Genomic DNA, 27,888 nt, shown 5'->3' on the forward strand with positions numbered 1-27,888 from the left:
AAAAGGACTAAAGTAAAAAGGCCTGGAGAAACACCCTGGCCACCTTGTCAACAATACTTCCCAACTAAGTCCTCATGTTATGTACCCCGGGGATCCCACCAGCCCAAAAGTACTAGAACAAACTCTCAATCGGGCCGTTGTTCCTGTTATTCTCTTTATTCCAAAACAGATTAATTACAAATTTCAACTTTTCAAATGCAACATCTGGCTAAGTTAGGAATATTCACAGCCTCTTGATAAGGCGCCATGCCAAAGAAACGGGATATTTGGGCTCACAGGTGTGCACTCTGTGTCGGGGAAATAGAAAAACAACAAGCAAACGTATAACCACAATTCTGACTTTTTTTTGTTTAAATAAAGTTTCTTCATTCCTCTACAAACTGTGAATTGTTCTTGACTCCTTTTCTTGATATCCATCTCAGCTTGCAAAATTTCCTTCCTTCTTCTGGCACTAATGTGCTGTTCTGAAAGAAAATGGAGACAAACACCAAATTACTGAAGGTTTCAGTTCGCTGTTACAGTTCCTAACTGGTAACAACAGAGAGACCAAGGTTCTCTGCCGTTTTAAGATCCTATTTATATAGGAATAATCATTAATCTATTAATTGTATTTATTTATCCCCCATCTCATTTCACAAGAGATTGTGAGACCACTAGTTCCAGCAAAAGCTGATGATAGCGTAAATACGAACAACAGCGCAAACCTGACGACTAGGAAAGAAAGTGGCATGTGGAGCTCTGACATGAGGTAATTCCAGGCACACCTCTCACAGTGCAAGGCCAGAAAGACAGTGTACATTTCAACTAGGGGAAGAAAAAAGAAAGCCTAAACAATGTCCATCTTCAATTTCCCACGCTCCGGGTCCGCCAACCAGCACGGGCCCTCACGTAGCTTGGACGATGACATTCCGGCCACTCAGGACAGAAACCCGCACCATACTCCTGCCATGCAGGTCTCCAGTCATGTTCTTGCCAATGGTCAGCCTCAGTGTCTAAACCTAAGAACGATTCTCAAAAATGGAACTCAGCTCACAGAAAAACTCTAAGAGGAGACAAAAACCTCTCTATCTCTTATTCCTTCTTTCCCCATGGCTGCCCTACCCTCGACTCTACGAACTGAGGGGAAACATGAGAACGGAAATGACAATCTAGACAGCTGCTGTGCAAGCAGGAGGGTGAAGCAGCAAACAGGTGTTTCGGGCAGCTCCAGCAGGCAGAGGCACCGCGCCGACACGCACGCCGTCCTTAGCGGGCAGTTCTACCCAGTGGTGAGGGCTGACGCGATGGCGATGCAGTCTTGCAGAATGGTAGGCTCCTAACCGATTAATCCACAGTTCCAGGGGACACACACACAGGCACAGAACTAATCCTGAAGGCTGAAGTGAGTGCCCCTAATCCCCTGCCAACATGCAGAGGTTCCCAGGTGCACTAAAACGTGTGTGCTCCGGAACGACCATGAGGAGAGGAGAGTGTGAGTATGAAACAGGAGGAGCTGAAAGGGCAGCGGCCCACCAGCCTCCGTCTTGGCTAAGGAGGTACAGCCTCTATTGTGCCTCATCAAATCGATGTCTGTCCTCAGATCAAAAGCACTTAGCTACCACAGACTTTCCTTTAAAATACTAGGCCCCGACCTCTGAAGTCCCAAACGTCCTCTCTCTCAAGCAGTGTGATTTGGGGGCAGCAGCAGCATGAGGGTAGACTATCTAAATAGCAAGAAAAAAAAAAATCAATCCAGAGTTATTTTGAAGAATTAAAGAGCTCAATATTTAGCAGAAAGGACTAGTTCTGAAAGTAAAATCTGAGAACAACTCTAATGCAGGACAAAATCAACTGGGTATGTCAGGGAATGGGGGAGGAGACAAGGGACTGACTACACAGGGGAACTTTCTGGAGTGTAGAAATAGTCTATACCTTGACTGAGGTGGTATTTACACGACTGTGTAATTTGTCAATATTCAGATTGTACTCAAATCTGAATTTTACTGGATATAAATTGTACCTCAATTAAACCCAAAAAAACAAAACCAGGACAAACGCAGTCTTTGTGTTAAGGATTAGATGTGCCAGCTTATGCTCACACATCAGTGAAAAGGCTCTACATTCCATGCTTTTGTTGATCTCCCTGATCTGCAGAGGATTAAAAATTAGATGGCTCTGCTGCCTTGGCAGGGAAGCCATTTCCAAGCCAAGGGATCAGGGAACATGACTTGAAAATTCAAATACTTTCCTTCTCTATATGTTGGCCTAGTACAGGTGTCAGCAAATGATGCCCCCTGGGCCAAATCCAGCCCACCACCTGTTTTTGTAAATAAAGTTTTATTGGAACACAGCCATGCTCATTTGTTTAGTCTACGGCTGCTTTCACATTACAGTGACAGAGTTGAGTAGCTGTGACGGAGGCCATATGGTCTGCAAAGCCTAAAATACTATCTTTCTAGAGAACTTTTCCTGATCCTAGTCTAGAGGAACTGATCAACGAAGCGCATACTCTCTCCCCTTCCCTCCCTTCACCTTGCTTTCACCTCCATCCTCATCCTAGGATTAATACCTAGGAAAATGGGTGATATTTCACTTGACATTTTAGTCACACAGGGATCAGCCCTGAACTACACCCTGAGTTCTAGAAACCGGGGTTCTGATGCTGGCTTTGAGCTATGGCCATTAGTCCTTCGTAACAGAGAATCTCACCAAACCACACTGTTTGGCCCAACCAAAGATCAGTGTTACAAAAAGGCGTAGAAACAGTGACAAGGTGTGCCAGGATTTGCCATGGGACCATCATTTAATGAATTGAGATGTTCTGAACGGGGTCCCCTTTCAAGAAGTCCAAGGTTGCATCTGTCTTATCCTCAACTCTGCTTTCCTCATCGAGAAAGGGGCTGCTGTCTATCAAGTACCCCATGGGCATAAGGGAGGATGGAGTCTAATGCAGCCAAAGCCAGGTCAAATTACCCTATCAGTTGGGCTCACTCAGGGAGTTTTGGTTTTTTGCCCTGGTCCAGTAAGTTCAAAAATGGCCCCAGAATTCAGCTTTGGCTTGGGGAAGGTGGGGAGGAACGAGTGGGCTGAACATCAGATAAAAAACTGACATGCATGAGGTGGGCAAGATGGGAAAGGGGCCCTGCTTCTGGGATGAGTCCACCCTTCATCTTTACCGTAGTGTCCTATATTTTGCCAATCTACTGCTCTGCTCTGCAGCGATCCTGCCAAAGGAAAGAGGGTTTGAGAATCAAGAAAGGACAGTGGGAAGAGAAATAAGCTTGAGAAAAGAAATGGCAAACACCCAACCAGAGCTTCCATTAGGGTCCGTGATTCCCCCAGTGGCAGAGTTTGTTCTAGGACTCACAGCAGAACTTTCTGTATGAGGGTGCGTGCATGTCCGTGTGCACACATGCTGGAGAGGGAATGAGGACCATGGTCTCTCTCCCCAGAAAATGTATACAATTTTAGGATTCCAGATTAGGAACTCCTGCTAAACAGGATCTAAATCAAATGGTTTCCAGTCCACTACTCCCCTGATTTGTACATCTTGTGTGGGCAACTTCTAGAAAAGAGAGAACTCAACAGAGCACAGCTTTTGGCTCCCTGGGGCCTGGACTGGCTGCTGCAAGGGAACAGGGCTCTGCTTAGAAAAAACAGCTGAGTCCCTGGCTCTTTCTCAGATGCGATGCATAGCTGCCAAGTTAAGGCTCCTGGAAGGGCAGAGAAATGAACCAGCTGCCACTGCCGGTGCTAAGGGAAGCTCTGGTGGAACGTGGATCACTACAGGGAAGTGAGGGAGCACCTCGGGGCCAGGTCTCCACGAGGCGAGGCACTCAGCGCACAATGGAGACTCAGGCAGGGATGAGACAGGTGGCTCTCCCGCCTACTAATGGTCTCTGAGAAAGCCTCTCTGATCTGCCCAACTTAATTGGCAGCCATGTTGGAGGGCACACTATTGAGTTACATTCTTACAGCAAAAGTCCTGGAGAGGAGAAAGCAGGGCACATCTGAAAATGTTAACTTCCAAAGGTGAAAGCAATTCTGACCTTTTCTTACCGACCTTTCGGTGGCTCAAATCACCCAAGTTCTAATAAAGTCAAATCAATGAGAAACACCTATGTGACATTTAAATTTGCTTCTAATCCAGGTTCGAAAATCAAGCTGCCGGCAAGCTGCTGCCGTGCTGAGATCTGACCGTTTGTGTGAACCTAAGGTTGTCTGGTTCTCAGGGACGTGGTACAGGCTACCGAGCAGGGCTCCCTGTTAGGGGCTTCTTAAAACCTGTGGCAGTTGGGGGTGGGGGTGGGATGGGATGGGAAGAGCGTGGACCTCACACTTAGGAGGAAACGCTCCGAAAGTCTGCCAGGGGTTATAGAGGATTAGCTCTGGGGCATGGGAGGAGGACAGAATAGGATTCCCTGTGGCGAGTAGAGAACATTTTTATACAGCCAGCACATTAACAACGATCTTCTGCCGCACATGTTCTAATCCATTTTAATCTTCATAAAGCAATTATTTTCTTCTCTTGTTCTAATGTGTCAGGGCATAAATCACTGTGGTTTTAATACATTTAAAACTGATCACCAAGGCCCCTTTCGGACTTAAAAGGCTAGATTAAGGTGTCACACTTGCCCCTAAGGATACGAATCATTCTGCCACATACCCTTGTTCAAAGAGCTGGGTGAGCAGAGCTGACAAAAATATTTCTAATCCCACTCTGAGTCCCCGGCCCATCCCCAGCCTTACCTCTTGATTGCCTGCTGGGCCAGCATCCGATTGCCAGCCAGGAACGTCACACTGCCCAAGATGGCCAGGTACTTCAGGGTCTGGAACATGTTGAGCTGAGTCCAGTAGACATACATGAGCCCCAGCATGGCTACAGGAACAGATGTCATGACAGCCAATTAAACTGCTGGACTCTGAAGAGGTCTCTATTTCCAGACCAGCTCATTTTATTCCTTTTATCTGGTGCCAGAAAATTAACTCAATATACTTACCTTGGCTACCAAGAAATTCAGAGGTAAAAATCAGATGTCAGCTACCTTAACTATCCGGTTCCATGTTCCAACTCACATCTATTTCCTTTAATGGAGGTTTTTTATTTTTGTTGGTTTTTTTTTAAAGCATTACTATGATACTATATTTGGCATTCATTTTATTTTTTAAATTCTGAATGAAAGCATGCAGGGTTAAATACATGAATAATTTCCTTTCTATTAAAAAAAGATTATTAAGGGGATTTTGCCAGTGTGAGTAGGAAGGAAGCAGGAAAGCACTGAGGAAGAAGGTTTAATGAAAAGGGCTCAGGCCTGGGCACTGGGAGCCCTGGGTTCTGGTCCAGGCTCTTCCTTGCCTAGCCGCTTCCATTTCTCTGAGCCTACATTCTCTCACTTGTTGAACAGGGAGGATCGTAACTCCTGCCCTGGGCACCCACATCACAGCTGTGATGAAAATCAAATGAGGGAATGTGCACAAAAAACACTCTGGCGAGAAAAGTCATGGCTCTAAACAAATTTACATTCAGGTTCTAGTCTCAGCTTCACTCAGGAGGGCTATCATCAAACCCAGTAACTAGGCTGGTGAGAAAGGTCATCCTGTCAATTTTGCCCACAAAGATGACGGATGAACTACGGCAGGGGTTCTTAACTGTTTCTGAGGTCACGGACCACTGTGAGAATCTGGTCAAAGTTACAAACTCCCTCTTTCCTGAGAAAAACACAGACACACATTTGCCTAGAATTTTAACTGATTCATCTGTGGACCGCTACAGAATCACACACTATGGATGCACAGAGGGTGACTCCCTAAAGAGTCAACGAAATCAGAGAATACTGAAATCTCAGTGAAATGCAAGGCGCCACAGATCCAACAGGGTCAAACGTCTCAAACGCTTAGCTGGTTTGTGAATTTACCATCTTGTTATGTTTAGGTCCTAAGTTCTCAAGAGAATAACACGGGACAGTGTGGCCAACTATGGAAGAAACTGTTTTCTATTACTGTCCAGACCCAGCCGCCAACAAACGTGAAGATCGATATGGTGGGGAAAGATAACCTTTGGAAACTGCATTAATGCTCTTCATCCAGGAAGATGGCTCAGTGTAAAGCTACGGCAAGTGACTAATCTCTGGAAATGAACAGGGCTATTAAGTATGGGTAAATGGCCAGCCAACAGCAGCCTAGCACAATGAAACCCAATATAATGACAGCTGTTCTACGCTGATGGACCAAACAGGTTTATCATCATATTAACTGTCCTAAAAGGCCAGGAGGAAGAGGGAAATGTTATGCTATTAAGTCATTATAGCTAATAGGTTGTGGGTCTACTTAACAGGGCTTTTGCATGGGCAGGCAAAATGTCAGAAGAGGCTAAATGGAATTAGCAGCCTAGAGTGCTTACCAGCATGTCCCAGGTGAAAGATGATCGTGCTTGGAGCAAAAGTGAAGTTGGAGACATTGGCACCAATCCGGATCCACTGAACGATGGGGAGAGATAAATTAAAAAGACATTAGAACTTGAAAGGGAAGGCAACACATGCTACGTCAATGCTAATCCAATGAACAGCCCCAAGGGCTTAAAAGTTCATGTATACTTGAAGGACAGGAAATTTTTCCAAGTGACAGCCATCCTATATTAGAAGTCCTCAGGAAAAAAATTGTTCCCTTTTCTCTTTAGCAAGGCATTCCTACACCTGCTCTCAAATGTGCTCGAGTAACTCAAACCTGAACATCCTTTTTAATGACTGCAAACTCTTCTATTTTAAAGCAGGTGAAACCACAAAGCTGAAAGGTCACAGACCGCATTTATGATGAAGTAACTGGCACTCAGGCTAATTCCTCTAAGTACTGGTAAGATAAGACCCTTGGCAGCTGGTAGGGTGCACGCTCCTGCTGTGGGTTCCATGCCTTTTGAAATTCTGATCACTCATGAGAACAGGTGCCCATACCCTCAGTCTGGTTTCTGAAAGATTGTGCCATGCCTTCCAGATTTAGACTGACCAATAATTCCTTTACTAAAATCAATGAATAAATTAGAAACACAGGCAGCTAACTTTCCAGAAGTAAGATCTAATGAGTTTTCCATACAGTTATCAAAATTCTCTGAACTTCGAGGATATGCTTCTTATATTTATAATTTGTAAAGAGAGACCAAAAGAAAATTATTAAAAAAAAATTCAAACATTACACTGAAGTATAAAAATTTCCTTCCTTTATACTCCCTAAAAGGTCCTCTCCTTAGAGGTGACCAACACTAACAGATAATGCCTTTTCAAGGTTTTTACAAAGAGGACCATACTAAACATACTCTTCTACCCCTGGCCTTCTTCACCCAGTACGACATCTTGGCAGTCTTGTCAATACCAGCATATAAATCTATACATTCTTTTAATAAAGTGCATATTATTCCATCATATGGATGTACCATAATTTATTTAACACTTGCTTTTATGAGGATTTTGGGTTGTTTATGGTTTTAGGTTCACTGAAATGCACAGCCTCTGTTCTCTGTTGTTATCTTTTTAAAAAAAAAATTTTATTTATTTATTTATTTATTTACTTGTTTATTGAGAGAGAGAGAGAGAAACAGCAGGGGGGAGAGAGAGAATCCCAAGCGGGCTCCGAGCTATCAGCGCAGAGCCCGACACACAATGCACAGTTCGATATCATGAACTGTGTTATCATGACTTGAGCTGAAATCAAGAGTCAGACGCTAAACCGACTGAGCCACCCAGGTGTCCCTCTGTACTCTCTTTTTATATAGCTATCAGCATTGGGCCTTGCCTTCTTCACACTTGACCTCATCTGAACACTCCTGCAGAGTATCCCAGTCCATACACTTTTATCATTTTTCAGTGGCTATGAGGTACTTTCTCATGCCTCTCGTTTATGGATCAGTTGGCTGTTCCCCACAGTGGGGAATTTCAGTTATTCTAAAATTTTTTGACCATCGGTTCAGGTCACAGCTGCTGGACCCCTTCAGAGCTGTGCGGAGGCCAGAGCACAAAGCCTCCTTTAGAACAGCTACATCTGCTGAGTCTGGCGCCAGACACACACTGCCCATGCTAATTACAGCTACTCACCAGAGCAAAGAGCAGGAGCAAGGGCGAGAGGATCAGGGCTGTGAACGTATTGGACACCACGGTGGGGGGCCTCTTCTCAGGCTCTCGGAACAGGTGCTGCCAAAAGAGGACACACCAAGAGTATTTAAGAATGTGCCCTTCCCCGCAGGGGCTGCCATGTATACCAGGAACCAAAATGCCAATGACAGTCAAGAAGAAGAAATGCTTCCCAGAGGCTAAACCCTCCTGGAAGTGAGAGGACACTGGGCTTCTGCCTCTTCTCAATGCTGGCTTCTAATCCCAGAGGCCTCTTTCCAAAGACACCAGTCCCAGCTCACTACTTGGGCAACCCTCTTTTTCTCGCAAAGACTCACTGCCGTTTAGAGGTTAGAAAATGCAACCCATTCAATGGCATTTTGCTTAGTGTCAGAGAGGGTGCCCAGGTATATGGATGGTTTGGATGACACATCCAAGGCAGGACTCTGGCTTTCATGCTGCTTCTGGGTTCCTAGGGTGGCACTATCATATATTACTGCCCCACTTAAGTTAGCTAACTGGTGGTAACCTCACTCACTGTAAAAGAGCTTCACTACTGATGGTTCCAACCATAACTCACCCCTTCTGCATCCAGCCCATGGCTCTAAGGAAGCCCTAAATGAACGTTCTCTCTTCCTTGTTCTGCCTGATTTCCAGAATTGGAACCAGAAAGCTGGGCAAGCACTGCTCTGGTATTTCTTTGTTTTGCTTTGTTCTGAGAACCTCTGTATGAAGATCTTTGGGAGGCTCATCTAGACAGTGTCACCCAGCAGGGGCAGTGATGGACTAGGGGGTCCAGAAGACTTCTATTTGGGCCCAAGTAGAGGGGCAAGTTGCTTTACCAACTTTTTGCCTCAGTTTCTAACTGGAAAATCGGGGATGGGAGGGCAATGACCATCCTATTAGGTTTGCAAGGTGGCTGTAAAGACCAAATGCAATAGGGCATCTGACTGTGCTTTGTAAGCTCTAACATGTGCAAATTTAACTTTTTTTCAGTCTTTCTTCCAATGCACAGACTCATGTCTGTCTTTCCTTGCCAATGTCCAGCCAACCCAGCTCCAGGATGAGGCAACCCCACCTGGGAGTCCTGTTTCCAAATTTTCCCCTCAGTTCCTCTTTGCTGCCACTACCATTAAGGGATCTCTAACACCGTCTATGGCAGATCAGTCAGCACCCTTCATCCTCACAGTTGTACCTTCTATTTAACTGCATTTTACAATCTTAAACAATGCTGTATCAACATTAAGAGGATTTCAAAGAAGAATCCTACTACTTACACCCTTTGGACCCTTGTCCTTTTTTTAAATAGTGAAACAAGAGTAAGCAGTCTGCTTGGAACATCTCGACATTCATTCAGATGTGGTGTGAATAGTTTCCACATTACCACAGTATGATCATTTCTTAGGACTGCAAAATAGCCCACTGAGTGAGTCCACCTCAGTCTCCTTAACCAATGGCTCAAACTGCTTAACAATTACTATACTTATTTTGTTTATGTTTATTTTGTAAAATGTTTTAGAGACTTCTCAAAGCCTTTCTTCCTTGATCAGTTACTTATTTTGATTCTCACAACAGTCCTGTGCTGCTGAGCTGGGCTGGGCAGAGACTGCTAACTGTGTGCATGGAAGATGAATCCCTGGAGAGAGGACTGCCTGGGGGAGGAAAGCCCTATGCTCCCACCCAGTTGAGTTTTCCACCTATAGGCCCCAATAGCCCTGATTTTTGCAGGAGCAGAGAGGAAGAATGCCAAACCCATCAGTCCTGTAGCTGTCAACTGAAGGCTGAACCTCCTGAATGTTTAGGAAAAACAGACTCTGATTTTGTGTCCAACTATCTGCTTTCAGGGAGCTGGTCACTGGGCTCTTTGAGCCTGTTTTTTCAAGTTCTAGGTTGGCACTGATATTTGTCCCGTTTAATTTGCAGTGTGGTGAAGCCAAAACTATAAAATATTGTGTAAACAGGTTAAAGGAGATCCCAGAGCCACAGTTCAGGCATTCACTGCCCTCTCTCGTTGTGCCCATTTTACGTTTCTCCTCCATGTTTAATGGGAGAGCCCTTAGGCTCCTTATACCTGAATTTCCTGTTTGGGGGTGAAAAGGTTCTTGGACAGGACAGTCGATGGAGCATCTTCTTCAGGGAACTTGATGACCACATCAGCCTAAAAAAATAAGGGCAGCTTTTAAAGGCACAGGGTAGAGAAGGGGTTGAAACAGGGTAGCATGCCCTAACTCACATGCAGGCCCATAACTGAAAACAGCTCCTAGCAGTCTAATCACTTCTGATCTATTAGCTGACAACTGAGGCAGTAAAAATGTCAAGAACAAAATAATAAGTATTTGTTGAAACTGCTTTTTAGAGCTAGAATTTCAATTTTCTACTGGTCTGGTGAGCCCCACAGAGCTGCTTAATACAAAAATCCCAGCTGGTATTCAGGCTGTTACAGTTGCAATCAGAAACTGCTGGTGTCCCTGGGAAGTGTGATTTAGTCACAGAAAAAAGAAATGAAAATGTGCTCTCGTACAAAAAACAGCCCGAAGTCCAGGAGAAGAAAAAAGGCTCTGAATACAACGCAAAGAAATGCAGCTGCCCCTTTGTCTTGCAGAGGGAGCGACCACCATTCAAGGCCTGGGGTTTGGCCTCTGCTACCTTTCCAACCTCACCACCCACTGCTCTTGACCAGATGCAGGGGCTCCAGCAAAATGGACCCACTCAGGCCTCACCGAAAACATCTTCTGCGGGTCATTCCCCAGCCCCCAGATACTATTCTGATAAACCCCTGCAATTCTTCCACCCCTCACTCGAATGCTGTCTTTCAAGAAGTATTTCGCTTATCACATCCATCAGATGTGAGATATGGAGGTGAAAAGCACTATGTAAACTATAACACAGTATGCAAATATTGGTTAATAGTTCATTAGCATCTTGCATATTCTAGAATTCATCGAATTATTTTCAAAATTCAAATCTTACCCTTTCCCCCCCCCACCCTGTGAGGCTGTACCACATCTCAAAGACCAGGCTTTTATCTCTTACATCTATGTATCCCCCATAGTGCTTTGCTATAAAATGAAAACTTCCTTCGAGTGGAACTTTTATAGAAATTTGCTAGGACCCACGAGGGCAAATTCATGCTTCATTCATTCACTCAGTCACTATTTATCCAGCACCTACGATGTGCCAGGCCATGTGCATACCCCTAGGACTACTAATGGAAGACAGCACACAGCCCCTCACCTCACCATGCCTATTTATTGCCCTGCACAGGCAAGGCCAGGGTAAAGAGGCCATGTTCCTGAAAAAGAGCAGTCTCTGTCTGACTGTGGCACAGCCACTCTTGCCTAGGTCAAGGTGCATTAGGGCATACCACATTCCAAAGGATTGGGTTCTTCAAAGTGGCATCTCCGATGATCAAATAGAGAGTGTAGGTGCCGGATGCAGAGTCAAATTCGATCTTTCTCTCAGAAGTATCCAGTTCAAACTTGTACACGTTCTTGCTGTCTGGCTCAGCAACAAACACTACTTCCTGGCCAGTCTTCTGGTTATGGAGTCGGACAAATGTCTGGGTAGAACAATAATAATACAACCTTTCATCTGATAATTTCAAAGTTCCCTCCATACCCAACACCAAATCAACAAGGCAGCAGACTATTGGCTCTTTTGTCACAGTGGAAGCTCTGGGATGTGCCAGGCCTGCCTAAGAGTGAGGAAGGAGTGGCCATCCCACTCTGGTTCCCAGCTCAGAGATTAGAGATCACTTTTTGTTAGTCTAAGATATTTAACTTAGGGGTCCAGCCAATTCTTAACTACATGGAGGCTGAATGCCCAGTTTGTGGAAGATTTAAGCCCTTTGCTGCTGCTGCAGTTTCTTCTTCCTGCCAGCCTTTTGGCCACTTTGCTGCCCAATTAACTTCTTCACCAGAGGGTGAAAAGAAGGGAAATGAGGTGGAACTGTAAGAGGCCCATTTTCAATTTCCTAGTGCCTCTAGCTAAAGATTTAGTAGAAGAGGCTTGAGGATTGATAGCAAGGCAGAGTTCTAACCAAGCAGAGCAGCCTGGTGTCACAGAGAAAGCCCAGGCTCTGAAGACAGACACATTTGATTCCACTACTTTTTAGGTGAGCAGGTCACTTCACCCCCTCAGGCCTTGATTTCCTCATCTTTATGAGAGAACGATTAACCTCTATATGTGGTGTACCTGTGCAAAGATGCACAATGATAAATGCAAAGTATTTAGAGCAAGACCTGGTATATGCTAGCTAGTTGACAAATAGTAGCTGATACTGTCACCAATGTGATGGTACGAGTCCTTATCCCCCCAATGGCACAAGAAACTAAGGCTTCTGCATATTAGAACTGCAGCAAACTTAACATCCACTCTGAGCTTTCCTTTCAGGTGTTTCAAAATAAAGAATTGAACAAGGCTGGAAGGTTCCAAGGATTAAATGAGTTGCCATGTTCACTCAATTCAGCCCTGGCTCCCAGAAAAAAATGTAAATCTCATTTGTCACTCTGCATCTGGGCAACAAGGAACCGCCATGAAAGTATTTAGAGAAAAGGCCCAGAGATGTGAAGTATCCTGACTACAGCAGTCTTGGCCAAGAATGGGATTTAGGCCTGACCTTCCTCCTGTGACAGCCAAGGGCACGTGGCAGCCAGGTTCACCTGCACAACGCCATCTCTACGTGGCGGGGTTCTCTATGTCATGGTTCCAAAGCAGAATCTTAAATGAGACAAGTATTCAGTTAAAGTTACACTCCCTCACTAATTCCCTGCCTCAGCCCTAATCCCACCAGTTTAATCTTATTATCTCTTCTCTTCATATTCTTTCTTCCCTTGTGCTGTTTGGTTGGCACACGTCATTCTGAAAAGGAGCTCGGAAATGTTGAGAGGCTGAAGTGCTTAAAGTCAGTTAGCCATGGCTAAGTGTCCTGACCGAGCTCTCTGAAGCTTGGGGGTGGAGGGGAGAGGAGCAGAGAAGTGCCAGGGGTGGCGGTCTTGGGGGCAGCCACTCTGGAGCCTGGCCACATGTGCAGCAGTTGTAGCTACAAGAAGCAGAAAGCAGGAAGGTTTCCAAGTAAATCCACTCACCTCAGTCATCTGCTCTGAAGCTGTCTCTCGGCACAAACCCGACTCCACCAGCTCTTGCTAAACTATCCCCACGAAACATCTAAACCAAGGCCCCTACGTCCCATGTTGTTTTCTTTCAGTAAAGTATTTATCGGAATTTCCCATTATAATACTATCATGGATGGGGAAGGCCCAAGAGCAGTTATTCTCAATCTAGGGGGATGATAGGGGCAGGGGAGAAGGTATCTGAGAAGATAAGGGGCCATATCAGATTCTCTGGGGAAAGGGTATATGGTTTGAAAAAAAAATTTTTTTTAAATGTTTATTTATTTTTGAGAGAGAGAGAAAGAGAGCACAAGCAGCGGGTAAGGGCAGAGAGAGAGGGAGACACAGAATCCGAAGCAGGCTCCCAGGCTCTAATCTGTCAGCACAGAGCCCGACACGAGGTTTGAACCCACGAACCGGGAGATCATGACCTGAGCTGAAGTCGGATGCTTAACTGACTGAGTCACCCAGGCGTCCCTGAAAATCTTTTAAATAATAATTCTCATGATTTTATATATGGAAAACAAAAATGAAGGCTATTGTTTTCTAATACAAATTAAGCATGAGTTAAAAAGGGCTATTCTTCAGATTCCTACAAAGAGGAACTCTGCTGTGGTCAGAACAAAACCCTTTGGGCCTACCTAGGTTTTCCTTTTTCAAAATTATTTCAATCTGTTTTGTTGTTTTGTTTTTTTTCCTCAGAAAGGAAAAAACCTCAATTAAGCGCTAATCTGCCTTAAATTTATCTTCTCAATACCAGCTGATCTTTTAAAAACAACTGTGTCGGGGCACCTGGGTGGCTCAGTTGGTTAAGCAACTGACTTTGGCTCAGGTCATCATCTCCCAGTTTGTGGGTTCGAGCCCAGTGTCAGGCTCTGTGCTGACAGCTCAGAGCCTGGAGCCTACTTCGGATTCTATGTCTCCCCCTCTCTCTACCCCTCCCCTGCTCATGCTCTGTGTCTCTCTGTCTCTCAATAATAAATAAACATTAAAAAATATAAAAATAAAAATAAAAAGAACTGTGTCCGCCACGTTCAGAGTTAGAACCAGTATGAGTGGGGTCAGTGCCATGTGGGAAAACGTGCCAGTCCATCAGGGTCCAGAGTGAAGACCTGAAAGGGAGTGTGGACTTTATACACCGTGCCATATACTCTAGCGCATGGTAAGGCTGCAGGCCAGGAGGAACACCTGGGCTTTTTCCTGACCTGGTGAGGGGTGAGTTCAGCACCAGTGTTCACATCTACCAGCTGGAAGAACAAAGCAAAGTTCTGGTGGCTGTCCGCGATGAATGTGCCCTTGGCTTTTGCTGGGTAGGTCACCCTGAAAGAGACATGTATACAGTAAATCTTCGGAGAGGATCTGCAGGTCTCTGAGAACAGAATAAAAAAGACAAACTGCACTTCACTGCCTAATCCTCCCTCTCCCCACTGGAAAACTTCCCTGCTGCAGACAGACAGGAGTACAGTTGTCTGTGGCCAGAGGGCAAACCGGACTAGGAGAGCCAGGACTGAGAAAAGCACAGGATAAACTCTCATTGGGGTCTGGGGAAATGCTATGCACAGACGCTCCAGGCTGTCACTTCAAGGACCTAAGGATGTCAGCTCAACCAAGTCAGGTACCAAGTGTACCTGTGTACCCAAGGTACCAGTGGGGCTCACGTGTCCCTCTGCAGGTACAGGGGGGAATAGAGAGTTGGGCTGGAAAGCGGGCAAAGAGAAATAATCACAGGATTGATGTCAGCAGCATGTGGGTGCATGGTTGGAAGATGAGGGGGTAGGAGATGCAAAGGAAAGACGGGTACTTATCACTTTTTCTTTTTTTAATGCTGTATTTTTTCATGGATACAGTTTCAATTTACTTTTCTGCCTCAAGTTGGGTTTTAAAGAGTTATTTTCTCAAAAGGCAGACTTGATGAGAAAACTATTCTTTTCCCAGCCATCTCCTGGGATGCGGTAAGATGGCCATGGGAAAAAACAAGCCAAATGGTTATAAAGCTCACACCTGACTATATTTTATACTTAGGCTTTATATTTACTTGTGAGGAATACCAACTCTTCATCTGTATAGAGTATTAAACTTTGCAAGGCACTCTAACATTATTTCCACGGACTCTCAACAGGGCTCTCATCTCCAGTGTCACTATGAAAATAACTAAGCCAGAAGCAGAAAGCCCAGCCTTTTCACATGACTTAAAAGGAGTGAATGTTTAGCTTCTAGGCCCTGGCTAACATCTCCTGTCTTCATAACAGCCTTGAGGGTTCACCTACTTTCTCTAGCAGCTATAGCCACCCAGTCAAGTTGAGGTCCAAACTATACCCAGAGGTCTAGATGGGCCCCCCCAAAACAAGGATCTGGAAGAGGGCTGACAGGCTTCATATAGTGCCCAGCCTGCTCTGATCAACTGCCAATGATGACCTTGAAGGTTGTGTTAGAAAAGATTCTGAGTTCAACAGGAACAAAAGCTATGACTGATAAGTGATGCCTTCCACAAACTTGAGAAAGGAATTCACAGCCCCAGTGCTAGGTATCTGCCATCTCAATTCTAAGGACCTCTGAGGCTTCCAACCAATTTCAGACCCACTGTGAGCCGAAGGGAGTAGTCATGAGGCCACTAAAAGCCAATTCAGGACTATGAAGATAAATTACCAAAATATAAACACACTGCTTCCTTCGTTGAGAAAGTCTTGCCTTTTTTAAGAAAAAGTCATCTGAACTAAATAATATACTTGGTGACATAGTTGATTCAGACTCAGATGCTCCCTATCCCATTGTGGACTAACTGCTGGTAGAGACAACCCCAAATCTGCTTGGATGCTGTGTGGCTCGGTGCCAGCAAAATTGAAGCCTCTTTAATTTAGAGGGCAAGCTGGATTATTGCTGACCCAGAAATGGCATCCAGAGGGGATCAGTGCCTGGGCGTGCTCCTCTCAGCTCAAGCCTAGACTTCCCCGGTGCCCAGAAGGTACCCCACCTACCGGGTGGTTTTGGGTGCGATGCTCTGATCCTTATCCACAGTGGAGAGATCAACGTTCGTGATGCCGACTTCAGTGGAGATCTTAACTCTGAGCTAGAGTGAAACACAGAAGAAAATCACCAAGTCAGCTGATACATCAAGAATTACAGGCATACCCAAATTTTCCTCATAAATGTGAGCAAAGGCATGAAAAGATCCTAGGACAGGAGTCTTCAATGATTTTAATAAAGCTGACTCGGCCAGGTAGGATTTCCAGCTCTCCAATCTCAAGGCTAAGCAACTCCTTGGGGCGCCCGGGGTGGCTCACTAGGTTGAGCGTCTGACTTGATTTTGGCTCAGGTCATGATCTCACAATTCATGAGATTCGCTTTCTCTTTCAAAATAAATAAATAAACTAAAAACAAACAAAAAAAGCAACTCCTTGATTCTTATCCCTTCTTCTCTTCTTTGGCATTGGTTGGATGGTATATACTAAAAGAAGAAAACAAAGTAGGATTTTTCACGTGTCCTTTAAAATAAATAAGGGGGAGGGGCGCCTGGGTGGCTCAGTTGGAACTTTGGCTCGGGTCGTGATCTCACGGTTTGTGAGTTCGAGCCCCACATCAGGCTCTGTGCTGACGGCATAGGGCCTGCTTAGTTAAGATTCTTTGTCTCCTCTCTCTGCCCCTCTCCTGCTCGTGTGCTCTCTCTCTCATTCAAAAATAAATAACAATTAAAAAAAGGATATGAAGGGGTGCCTGGATGGCTCGGTTGGTTAAGCGTCCGACTGTATTTCAGCTCAGGTCATGATCTCACGGTTTGTGAGTCTGGGCCCTACACTGGGCTCTGCAATGACAGTTATGGGGCCTGTTTGGGGTTTTCTCTCTCTCTTTCTCTCTCTCTCCCCCTCCCCTGCTCATGCTCTTTCTCTCACACACAAATAAATAAATAAACTTAAAAAAAAAGAAATTAAAATACATAAGGGGGAAAATTTGTAAGCAGTAACCTTCAAATAATTTGAATCAACAAGTACTTGATTCTAATGACAGCTATTGTTTGCTTTGTGAAAGACACTGACTTTAAAATGACAATTTCATGTAATCCTCACAACAATTCTCTAAGGTAGTGCTATTTCAGATAAGGAAATTAAAGATTAAAAAGATAAAGCCACTAGCTCGAGTTTTGATGGCTAGTAAGTGACAGAGCCAGTATTCAAGCTCAGCCATTCTGATTCAGTGTCCATACTCTTAGGCACCTGGTTATCCAACTTGCCAGCAACAACTTACTCTGTACCAAGCAGTATTTTAAGTCTGTCCATGAAGATGTAAGCAGCATGGCAGACATCTGCACCATTCACCAGGCACTTCTGCACACATGGTAGGGATGTACTTCCCTGTTTCCCTGGAATCAGGTGTGGCCACATGACTAGCTTTGGCCAATGAAATGTGAGCCCCCAAATGGAAGCTTTAAGAGTCAGTGTGTGATTCTCTCCCTTCCTCTGCATGGACACAGACAATGCAAAGAGAGGCCTGCTCCTTCAGTCTGAGTCCCAGCCTAAGGACAGCATGAAGCTGAGCCTCCAGTTGATATGCTAAGATACTTAGCATGGGCAAAAAAGAAACTTTTGTTATTTTAAGCTACTGAGACTTGGAGTCTGGCAGAAGCACAAACCAGCCCATCTTGACTCTTAGGGTTTGAATTCTGTATATTCCTTGTAAATATTTTCACAAAGAGGAGCTAGATAACACAATAAACACCAACTTTTTAAAAGTTAGACTTAAAGTGTAAAATTCCAAGAGGCAGAAAACATTCTGAAAGTCTATTCATGGGAAATTTTTTAAAGTCCAAGTTTTGGGGTGCCCAGGTGGCTCAGATGGTTAAGCGGCTGATTTCAGCTCAGGTCATGATCTCCCAGTTGGTGAGTTCGGGCCCCACATAGGGCTCTGTGCTGACAGCTCAGAGCCTGGAACCTACTTCGGATTCTGTGTCTCTCCCTCTCTCTCTCTGCCCCTCCCCTGCTGTGCTCTGTCAAAAGTTTTTTAAATAATAAAAACTGTAAACCAAAATAATAAAAATAAGTAAGTCCAAATTTTAATGTGCAAATTATAAAAACCCAAGGTACTTTTTATATGCAAACATATCTATAAGACTTGCAAATATTTGCTAAGCTTGAATGTAAAATCCACTGGTTTATAGTCTAAGTCAGGATCAAGGAACAGAGATAGGAGGGCTGGGCAAATAATTGAAGAATGGCTTTAGCATTTTGCTAAAATGCACTATCAAGGTGTAACAACCTCAAATTGAGGCCAAAGAAGAAAAATTAAAAAGGGATAAAGACAGCTATCAAGTAATTTAACAGCCTTCTCTCCTACTTCCATAATAACTATTTTGTGACAACAGCCTCAATTATCAGATTGAATAGGGCTATTATGTTTTACTTAAAACACAAGGGGACCTGGGTGGCTCAGTTGGTTAAGTGTCAACTTCGGCTTGGTCATGATCTCACAGTTCATGGGTTCGAGCCCGAGTTGGAATCTGTGCTGACAGCTTGGAGCCTGGAGCCTGCTTGGGATTCTGTCTCTGTCTCTGTCTCTCTCTCTGCCCCTCCCCTGCTTGCGTGCTCTCTCTCTCTCAAGAATAAATATTTAAAAAAAATTTTTAAAAACAACAAAAAACTGAATGTACAAGATTTATTACAGAAGCTGTAAGGACAGTCTGACCTCCTACTCCTAAATACATAGCCACCTATTGGTAGAATTATACTCAGCCTCGCTGCCTGTCACTGAGGTTAGGCAACTGGGTGAATGACAGTGGTAGGGAAGGGAAACAGATGGCCTTCGAGTTGAATAAATCCCCAAGGAAAGAGTTGGGAGCCTCTCCTTTGGCTCTTTGGGTTCTGCACTGAGCAAACAGCTTCGCAACTCACATAGGGCTTGGAACCACATGAAACTCAATGCAGAGAGGCACTGGGACCATTTGAAGAAAAACTGGAGTGGAAGGCTTAAGCAGAAAAGTAGCCAAAGAGCTGTGATTAGACTACTGCTGTTTAGCAAGATACCTCCCACTAAGATTACTTTGCCTACATCCCCCTAGCACAATTGGAGCACACAGGTGCAGGGGATATACAGAGATGGCAAGATGCGCTTCTTGTCCTAAAGAGAAGCATAAATGTAAAGCTAAATGTTAACAAACCAGGCTGCTGCTTTAATGGAGGGATGTACAAAGTGCTATGAAAGCACAGGAGAAATAACTGTGACCTAAGCTGGCCTGGGGGTAGCCCTTGCTTGGTTGGGGAGCGAGAGAATGTGTAGCACAATGGCTCAGAAGTCCTCCAGTTTGGAGAGAGGAAGGAGTTTAGCAATATTCCATGCTATAAAAACAATCCATCTTCATAGTTAACCACTCTGCAACCTACCCATCAACACTACCCAGATAATTCTTTCCTTACTTCTGTGACTCATTCCCTCAAGGGCTCACCCATTTAATTTGTAAATGTGATCTTAAAATCATCGTCCCACCTAAATTTCCATAAACAGGAGATGGTTACATGACTAATGGTACATGTACACTATGAATTACCATGGAACAGTTACAAAGGACAAGGTACGATGTCTATAAACAGATAAAGAGATATTATCACCTATTTTTGAGTACATCCATTGACATAATTATATTTAACATCACTGTCACGGAGTCTAGGCAACTGGGTGAATTATGGCACAGGAATGGTGGTGGGTTGGGAGGAGGTCATCAAGTTAAAAAGATCCCTGAGGGGAAAGCTGGGAGTCTCTATTTTATGACAAGAGCAAAGAATACAGCTGTTTTTAGAATATTCCTTTTTTTTTTTAATTTAAATGTTTTTATTTATTTTTTGAGACAGAAGGAGAGAGAGAGGTGGGGAGAGAGAGGTGGGGAGAGAGAGAGGTGGGGAGAGAGAGAGAGGTGGGGAGAGAGAGAGAGAGAGAGAGAGAGAGAGAAGGGGGGAGAGAGAGAGAGAGAGAGAGAATGCAAGCAGGGGAGAGGCAGAGAGGGGGGAGACACAGAATCTGAGGCAGGCTCCAGGCTCCGAGCTGTCAGCACAGAGTCCAACACAGGGCTCGAACCCACAATCTGTGAGATCATGACCTGGGCTGAAGTCAGATGCTCAACCAACTGAGCCACCCAGGCCCCCCTAGAGTAATCCCTTTTATGTAAACAAGAAAGGATAAACATACATTCATTCATTAATTTTGTATCCTTCTTTTTCTTAAAATGTACAATAATTAACTCTTAGAAATGGATTCCTCTGAGGAGAGGAACTGGATGGAAGGGATGAGAGAAAGCTCTTACGTTTCATTATATACTTTTACAAAATTCATTTGCACTTTGAATTTTTTTAACTACATGCATACTTTACTCCTTTTTTGAAAAAAATAGAGATTATCTCAGCAATGAGACTGTGTGCCATATACTTTTTTCTTTATAAACATTTTGTATTGAAAAGCACCACCCAATAAAGAGGATTGCAAAAATAACCATTCTTCCAGGGTGCCTGGGGGGGCTCAGTCAGTTAAAAATCTGACTCTTGGTTTCGGCTCAGATTGTGATCTCACAGTTAGTGAGTTCAAGCCCCACATGGGGCTTCATGCCAAAAGTGTGGAGTATGCTTGGGATTCTCTCTCTTTCCCTCTCTCTCTCAAAATAAATAAATAAACTTAAAAAAATAATCATTCTTCCTTTCAGCAGATGGATACATACAGATGTTTAAAGATTTATGTAAGGCTCCTCAATGTATCCTAATTATAGTGATAGAAAAGTCATCAACTTTTAGCTTTTTCCTTAGAATCCTGACTACAAACTTTCAACAGTAACATGGTCACTAAGGCCCGCTAATCAAGATTCAACTGTGTGTTTTAAAGACATCATAAGCATTCCCAGACAATACACACACATGGATGACAAAAGGGCAGATTGCAGTGAACTCAAGTCATTTTGGGTTTGCTCTCAGCCCTAATTCTAAAAGGCTCCCTAAGTTAAAGGTTTCTTTGTTGCAGAGAAACACTGCAGGGCTGTTCTTGAATAGGGAACAGTTTAAAACAAGTCCTTCTGCTCCTAAAATCTTAATACAAATGAGTCTCTAGAAACACTGAAAAGAAAAGCGTTTTTACACTACTCTTTTAAAGCAAATTGAGAAATAAAAATTATCGTAACTTTTTTCAAAGCCATGTTGTAAAGAATTGAGTAAGATCCCTGTGGGTTAGCTGCTTCTTCCTTCAAACTAACACTTCAAGATTAGTTTTTATAACAGGAAAGGGACTTGTTTAGCCACTTTAAATGCAGCTAAGCCTGCTTTACATTGAATCATGCTAGTCTTTTCTTTGCCTGTACTGCATGCCACATACACCTCAAAAAATGTTTTAACGCCAGGAAATGTAGTCTTTCTGCTGAGAGTAATAACCCCCTTGTTTAGCTCATTACTGTCAAAAATGATGGTGCATTAGGAGCAATTAATGCTAATGACAGCTTCTAAAACCCATGTTTCCCTGACAGCAAGTCCAATGTCAATGAGGGCTATTACAGGCCTTCCACACCAAACCACCGTTAATGCACTCTGACCAATGTCAAGCGTCTCTCAGGAGAAGAAACAGGACCTGCTGACCCGCTCTGAGGTTCTAAGTGTGACTATTACTGAAATTACAAAGTAAAGTTGCGTATGTGACACAGGTCAGAACGCACACACACGCGCGCGCGGGCGCACACACACGTACATATGCATGCATAAAGCTCTAACATAATGAAGGAGAGATTTTTTAATGCTCACTCCATCACCAGGAAGGAAAAGGACAGCAATGGCCTCAGTTGGGGCTTATTATCATTGCATGAGTAACAGCTATTAGCCATTTCTGCTATTTTGCACTTAAATAATTTTTCCAACAATCACAGAAACACTTGGACAAACGCCAGATTTGATGTTACAAAAAGCCAAGCTGTTAAGTAACCAAGACAGCATAGCATTGGTATAAAAATAAAAATATTGATTAATGGAATACGACTGCAAGACTAGGTATTAACCCTTGCCTGTATGGTCAACTGATTTTTGATGGCAAGATGCAAAGTGTGCCAAGACAACTCAATAGGGAAAGAATGGTCTTCAACAAATGGTGCTAGGATTTCCACATGCAAAAGAAGGAAGCTGGACCCCTACCTCACACCATATACAAAAACTAAGTCAAAATTAATCAGACACCTAAATGTTAGAGTTAAAGCTATAAGAGGAGTAATCTTCATAACCTTGGATTAGGCAATGGTTTCTTAGATATGACACTCAAAGCAGAAGCAGTGAAAGAAAAATAAAGAAACTGAACCTCATCAAAATTAAAACATTTGTGCTTCAAAATCCAAAATCAACAAGGGAAAAGACAACCTACAGACTGTGAGAAAATATTTGCAAATCAGGTATTTGACAAGGGACTTGTATCCATAGTATAAAAAGAACTCTTAAAATTCAAGAATATATGGGCCCCTGGGTGGCTCAGTCAGTTGAGCATCCAACTCTTAGTTTTGGCTTAGGTCATGATCTCACGGTTTGTGAGATTGAGCCCTGTGTCGGGCTATGTGTTGACAGTGTGAATCCTGCTTGTGATTCTCTCTGCCCGTCCCCTGCTCTCCTGCGGGGATGCACATACATATGGTCCCCCTCCCTCTCTTAAAATAAAAAAATATATATACATACAAAAAAACCTCAAGAATATATAAAAAGATAATAATGTATCAAGAAGAGGAAATAAGAGGTATATAGATTGGGACGGAAGAAATAAAAAGACAAAAAAAAAAATTTCTTTTTAATGGGCAAAGGGTCATCTGTACAGACATTTCTCCAAAGAAGATATACAAATGGCCAATAAGCACATGAAAAAGCTGCTCAATATCATTAACCATCAGGGAAATGCAAACCAAAATCTCAGTGAGATGCCACTTCATACCCACTTAGGAATGCCAGAATGAAAAGACAGATAATACCAAGTGTTGGTTAGGATGCAGAGAAATTGGAATCCTTATACATTACTAGTAGAAATGTAAAATAGTGCAGCTTCTTTGAAAAAGTTTGTCAGTTCCTCAAAAAGTTAAACATAGAGTTTATCATATGACCTAGTATTCCATTCGTAGGCATATACCTCAAAGAACTGAAAACAGATGTTCAAACAAAAATGTGTACATGAATGTTTATAGCAACATTATTTTAAAAAGCCAAAAAAGTGGAAAAGCTCCAAATGTCCATCAACTGATGAACGGATAAACAAAATGTGGTATATCCATACAATGGAATATTACTCAGCCATAAAAGGAATAAAGTACTCATACATGCTACAACATGAATTAACCTGAAAAATATGCTAATTAAAAAGGCCAGACACAAACAGCTATATATTGTATGATTCCATTTATATGAAATGTCCCAAATAAGCAAACCATGGAGACAAAAGTAGTAGTTGTTAGGACTAGAAGATCTATTCCTGTAGAATAAGGAATATCTACTATAGACGCAGGACTGCTTTCTGGGGTGACAAAAGTGTTCTGGAATTTGAAAGTGGTGTAAATATAAATAAATAAATATCTGTAAATATACTAAAAACACTGAATTATAAATACTTTATTAGATATGTGAATTATATCCTCAATAAAGCTGTCACAAAAAAAAAAAAAAAAAAAAAAAAAAAAAGCCAAGCTACTTTGTATAGAATAAAAAGCTAACCCTTTGAAGATGAGTTACCATAGTTTTAAGGGCCCAGGAATGTAAGGAAATATTTTTATACCACTCCATCCTTTTCTTCTCGAATGGTCGGAAATGGAGAATAAGCACTCAAAAAATAAGATTTGGTTTCCACTCACAGGGAGTTCTCAGCCCAATGAAAAAGCAAACATATAAGCAAACAACGGTAATAGAATACAATAAGAACAATTATAGATAGGATATAAAATACTACAGCAACAAAAATAAACTTTAAGTAGATTGAAGTCCTAAATATAAGGGGGAAAAAACTTAAAAATTTGTAGAAGAAAATACTGCAGATTATCTTTTTGACCTTGGAGTTTTTTAAAGACACAAAAAGCATAAACAACATAAGCAAAAAGGCTTTTAAATTAGGCTTCACTGAAAATAACTTTTGTGCATCAAAAGATGCCATAAAGATAACACTGGGGAAGACATCTGATGCTTATAAGTAAAGCTTACTTTCCAGAATATCAATAGCTCCTAAAATTCAATAATAAAAAGACTAACAAACCAAAAGAAAAACAGACAAAACAGACAACAATTCACAGAAGAGGAAAACTAAAAGGCCAATAAACACGAGAAAAAAATGCTCAATCTCACTAGTAACCAAGGAAAAACATTAAAACAAGAAACCATTTTGGGGCACCCAGCTGGCTCAGTCACAAAAGCATACAACTCTTGATCTCAGGGTCATGAGTTCAAGCCCCATGATGGGTGTAGGGATTTCTAAAAAAAATAAATAAAACTTTAAAAAACAACACACAAGACACCATTTCATATCCATCAGATTATCAAAAATTCATAATACCAAATATTGGTAAGAATATGAAAAAAAAGAGCAATTTGGCAATATTTAATAAAGCTGGAAGATAAACACACTTTATGACTTCACTCCAGATAAATAAACAAAATGTGCACAAGGAAACATACCAAGATGTTCACAGTAGCACTGTAATGGTGAAATCTAAATGTCCAATAGGAAAATGAATAAAATCTACTTCATTCATAAAAGGAAGGCAATTACATGACAATTATCCACAGTTACGCATATAGCTCTAGTTCTACAGGTATAAGTGCAACTGTCATATAATATTGAATGAGAACGAGTGCGTGGCAAAAGGATGCATACAAGATAATGTATAAATTTTGAGAAGATGCAAATCAATGCACTGTATTATTTAAAAATATGTACACGTGTGGGGCACCTGGGTGGCGCAGTCAGTTAAGCATCCGACTCTTGATCTCGGCTCAGGTCACGGTCTCACAGTTCATGGGTTTGGGTCCCGCATCAGGCTCTGCGCCGATGTCGCAGAGCCTGCTTGGGGCTCTGTCTCTGCTTCTCTCTGACCCTTCCCCACTGTGCTCTCTCTCTCTTTCTCAAAATAAATAAACTTAAAAAAAAATTGTTTCAAATATGTACACGTGTAGCAGAAACATAAAAGTTTCTTACCAAAACAAAAGGGAGAGGGTGGAGCAAATATAGCAAAATGATAGGGTTTGAAGGAGATGAGTGGCTGAGAATGAGTGAAGGAGATGAGGTACATGAGAATTCACCAAATTATTTTCTGTTCTTTTCTGTATATTTGAAGTAGTCCATACTAAAAAATAAAAGTTTTGTGGGAGCACAGACGAAGGAATACCATTTGAACTAGACTCCACAGGATGAGCAGTTCAGCATATGAGCAAGAGAGGGGAGGAGCATTTCTTATGCAGGAAGCAAGAGTTGAAACCCAAAGACATGTGCATGTAAAGTATATCTGAGGAGCAGTATGCAGTCAAGAGCAGCTAGCGCTGAGGGGGTGGGGACGCACCCACACTGAAGCATATGCACGTGCCTTGAGGAGGACCTTCTAAGCCATTCTCAGGAGTCTAGACCTCACTCACAAGCAATGGGGAACCAAAAAACAATGATTTTATCATTCTAGTGGCACTTAGGGAAAATTAAATGAAAGAGGCAGAAATCTGAAGACAATGGAACTACAGTTGGCACTTAAACAACGAAGGGTGAGGAGTGCTGACTCCCACCCAGTACAGTTGAAGATCCATCTAGAACTTTAGACTCCCCCAAACCTTAACTACTAATAGCTTATTGTTGACCAGAAGCCTTACTGATAACACAGTCGATAAACACTTATTTTGTATATTATAAATATTGTATAGTGTATTCTTACAGTAAAGCTAAAAATCAAGAAAATGTTATTAAGAAAACCATAAGAAAGAGAAAATACATTTATAGTACTGTATTGCTTTTGTCGGAAAAAAAATCCATGTGTAAGTGGACCCCTGCATTTCAAACCCTCATTTGTCCAAGGGTCAGATGTAGTTAGAAACTCCCTTACCCGTGTAGACAGACAATATAGGGCTCTACCCAATTGAGAACACAGGGACTAAACAACAAAGAACTCATGCAAAAGACATTCAAAGGTGGAATCAACAGGACTTGGTGACTGACTGAAAGAAGTAGAAAGAAAGGAAGAGGTTAAGAATGACTGTGTCATATGGGTATGGCACTTAAGCTGGATATGTTGTTATCAAGACTGTAAAGGTAGAAGGAAGAAAAGGTTTCAGAGGGGAAAAAAAAAGGAGAGAAAGAAAAGTCTGCCTTTTAATGTGTTCAGTTGCAAATAAGGACCCTTCATGAGGGGAGCTAAAACTCGTAAAGGTTCAAGGTGCACACTACAATAGCTTCTGTCCAAATACTGCGTTAGTAATGGACTGGGATCAATGTCTCATGCCCAAAAAGGTCAGACATGAGGTGGAGAAAAGGGAGAGATGAGAGTTTCAGACAGTATCTTCCTTTCTGACAAACTTTAAATATAAGTATTTAATCTACCTATGTTAAGTAATGCCTCAGTTTTGAAAAGGTCAAACTTTCTAGCTGCCTTGTCCTTTCATTTAAAAAAAGTGAGTGTCATAGGAACCAACTTGAGGAGCTTCCGAAAGGTCAAATCTGGGATAATGTGAAAAACAAAACAGATGATGACAGTAAGGTATCATAACCTACAGAGTAAAATAAAAATCCATGAGCCCAAAATGTTATAAATAATTGAATAAATACATGAAGACAGAGTCAGTCAGGGGAGGGATAGCTTTTTCTTACAGAATTCTAATTAATAAACGTAGAAAGAGTGAAAAAAAAAAGAAAATCACCTTTGGGCAGACAACACATGAATAATGGTTGCAAGCTAGACCATCAGGACATTTGCAGACTCAATTATAAAGCAGAAAAACAGCAACTTTACAGTAGAGACACCTAGCAGACACCACCGAAACTAAGTGATCAAGGTTAACATCACCAGCAGTGAGACAGATCAGTATCATATACTTCCTAAGAAGATGCACTAAGAGGGACAGAGTTTCACTTTTGGAGTATTCTTGCAAAAAATAAATTTAATTTTGAGAAAACTCAGACAAACCCAAAGTGAGGGCCATTCTACAAACTAACTAGAGTACTCTTCAAAAGTGCCAAAGTCATGAAAGAAACTATCCTAAATTAGAGGAAGCTAAAGGAACATGTCCCTAGGTAGAATCCTGGATCAGAAGAGGGACATTAGTAGGATAACTAGTGGAATTTGAATTACAGTCTACAGATTACTTAATAGCATTGTATCAGTGTTAATTTCCTGATTATTATCTGGATAGTAATTACTGATATATTACAGTTATACAAGACGTTAACATTTGGGGAAGCTGGGTAAAGGACATTTTTTATACTACTATACTTGGCTAAGTCCCACAAAGCATCAGAGAAATGAGGAATAGTTTTCCATCCTTAAAAACTAAAAGCTTTAGGGGTGCCTGGGTGGCTCAGTCAGTTGAGTGTCTGACTTTGGCTCAGGTCATGATTTCGTGGTTCATGGGTTCGAGCCCCACATCAGGCTCTGGGCTGACAGCTCAGAGCCCGGAGCCTGCTTCAGATTCTGTGTCTCCCTCTCTCTCTACCCCTCCCCTGTTCACACTCTGTGTCTCTCTCTCTCAAAAATAAATACACACTAA

The 27,888-nt window shown here is 42.5% G+C and overlaps 2 protein-coding genes across 3 annotated transcripts in view; both read right to left on the bottom strand.

The window, feature by feature from the left end:
• Positions 1–27,888, bottom strand: part of MANBAL (mannosidase beta like) — a 296,121-nt gene that overhangs the window by 62,751 nt on the left and 205,482 nt on the right. The gene's annotated exons all lie outside the window — the stretch shown is intronic.
• Positions 136–27,888, bottom strand: part of RPN2 (ribophorin II) — a 59,552-nt gene continuing 31,799 nt past the window's right edge. Inside the window, exons 10-18 of one of the 2 annotated variants that reach the window (XM_019458549.2) lie at positions 16,162–16,253; positions 14,392–14,506; positions 11,440–11,634; positions 10,147–10,233; positions 8,061–8,156; positions 6,380–6,455; positions 4,729–4,858; positions 3,156–3,203; positions 136–464 (exon numbers count right to left, since the gene is read on the bottom strand). In XM_019458549.2, coding sequence (XP_019314094.1) covers positions 452–464; positions 3,156–3,203; positions 4,729–4,858; positions 6,380–6,455; positions 8,061–8,156; positions 10,147–10,233; positions 11,440–11,634; positions 14,392–14,506; positions 16,162–16,253 — 852 coding nt within the window. In that variant the 3' untranslated portion in view covers positions 136–451. The remainder of the gene's footprint in view (positions 465–3,155; positions 3,204–4,728; positions 4,859–6,379; positions 6,456–8,060; positions 8,157–10,146; positions 10,234–11,439; positions 11,635–14,391; positions 14,507–16,161; positions 16,254–27,888) is intronic. The other variant, XM_019458550.2, reaches the window with a different exon arrangement.

This window comes from Panthera pardus, unplaced genomic scaffold (assembly GCF_024362965.1).
Source record: "Panthera pardus isolate Hobbes unplaced genomic scaffold, ASM2436296v1 HiC_scaffold_25, whole genome shotgun sequence".
NCBI lineage: Eukaryota > Metazoa > Chordata > Mammalia > Carnivora > Felidae > Panthera > Panthera pardus.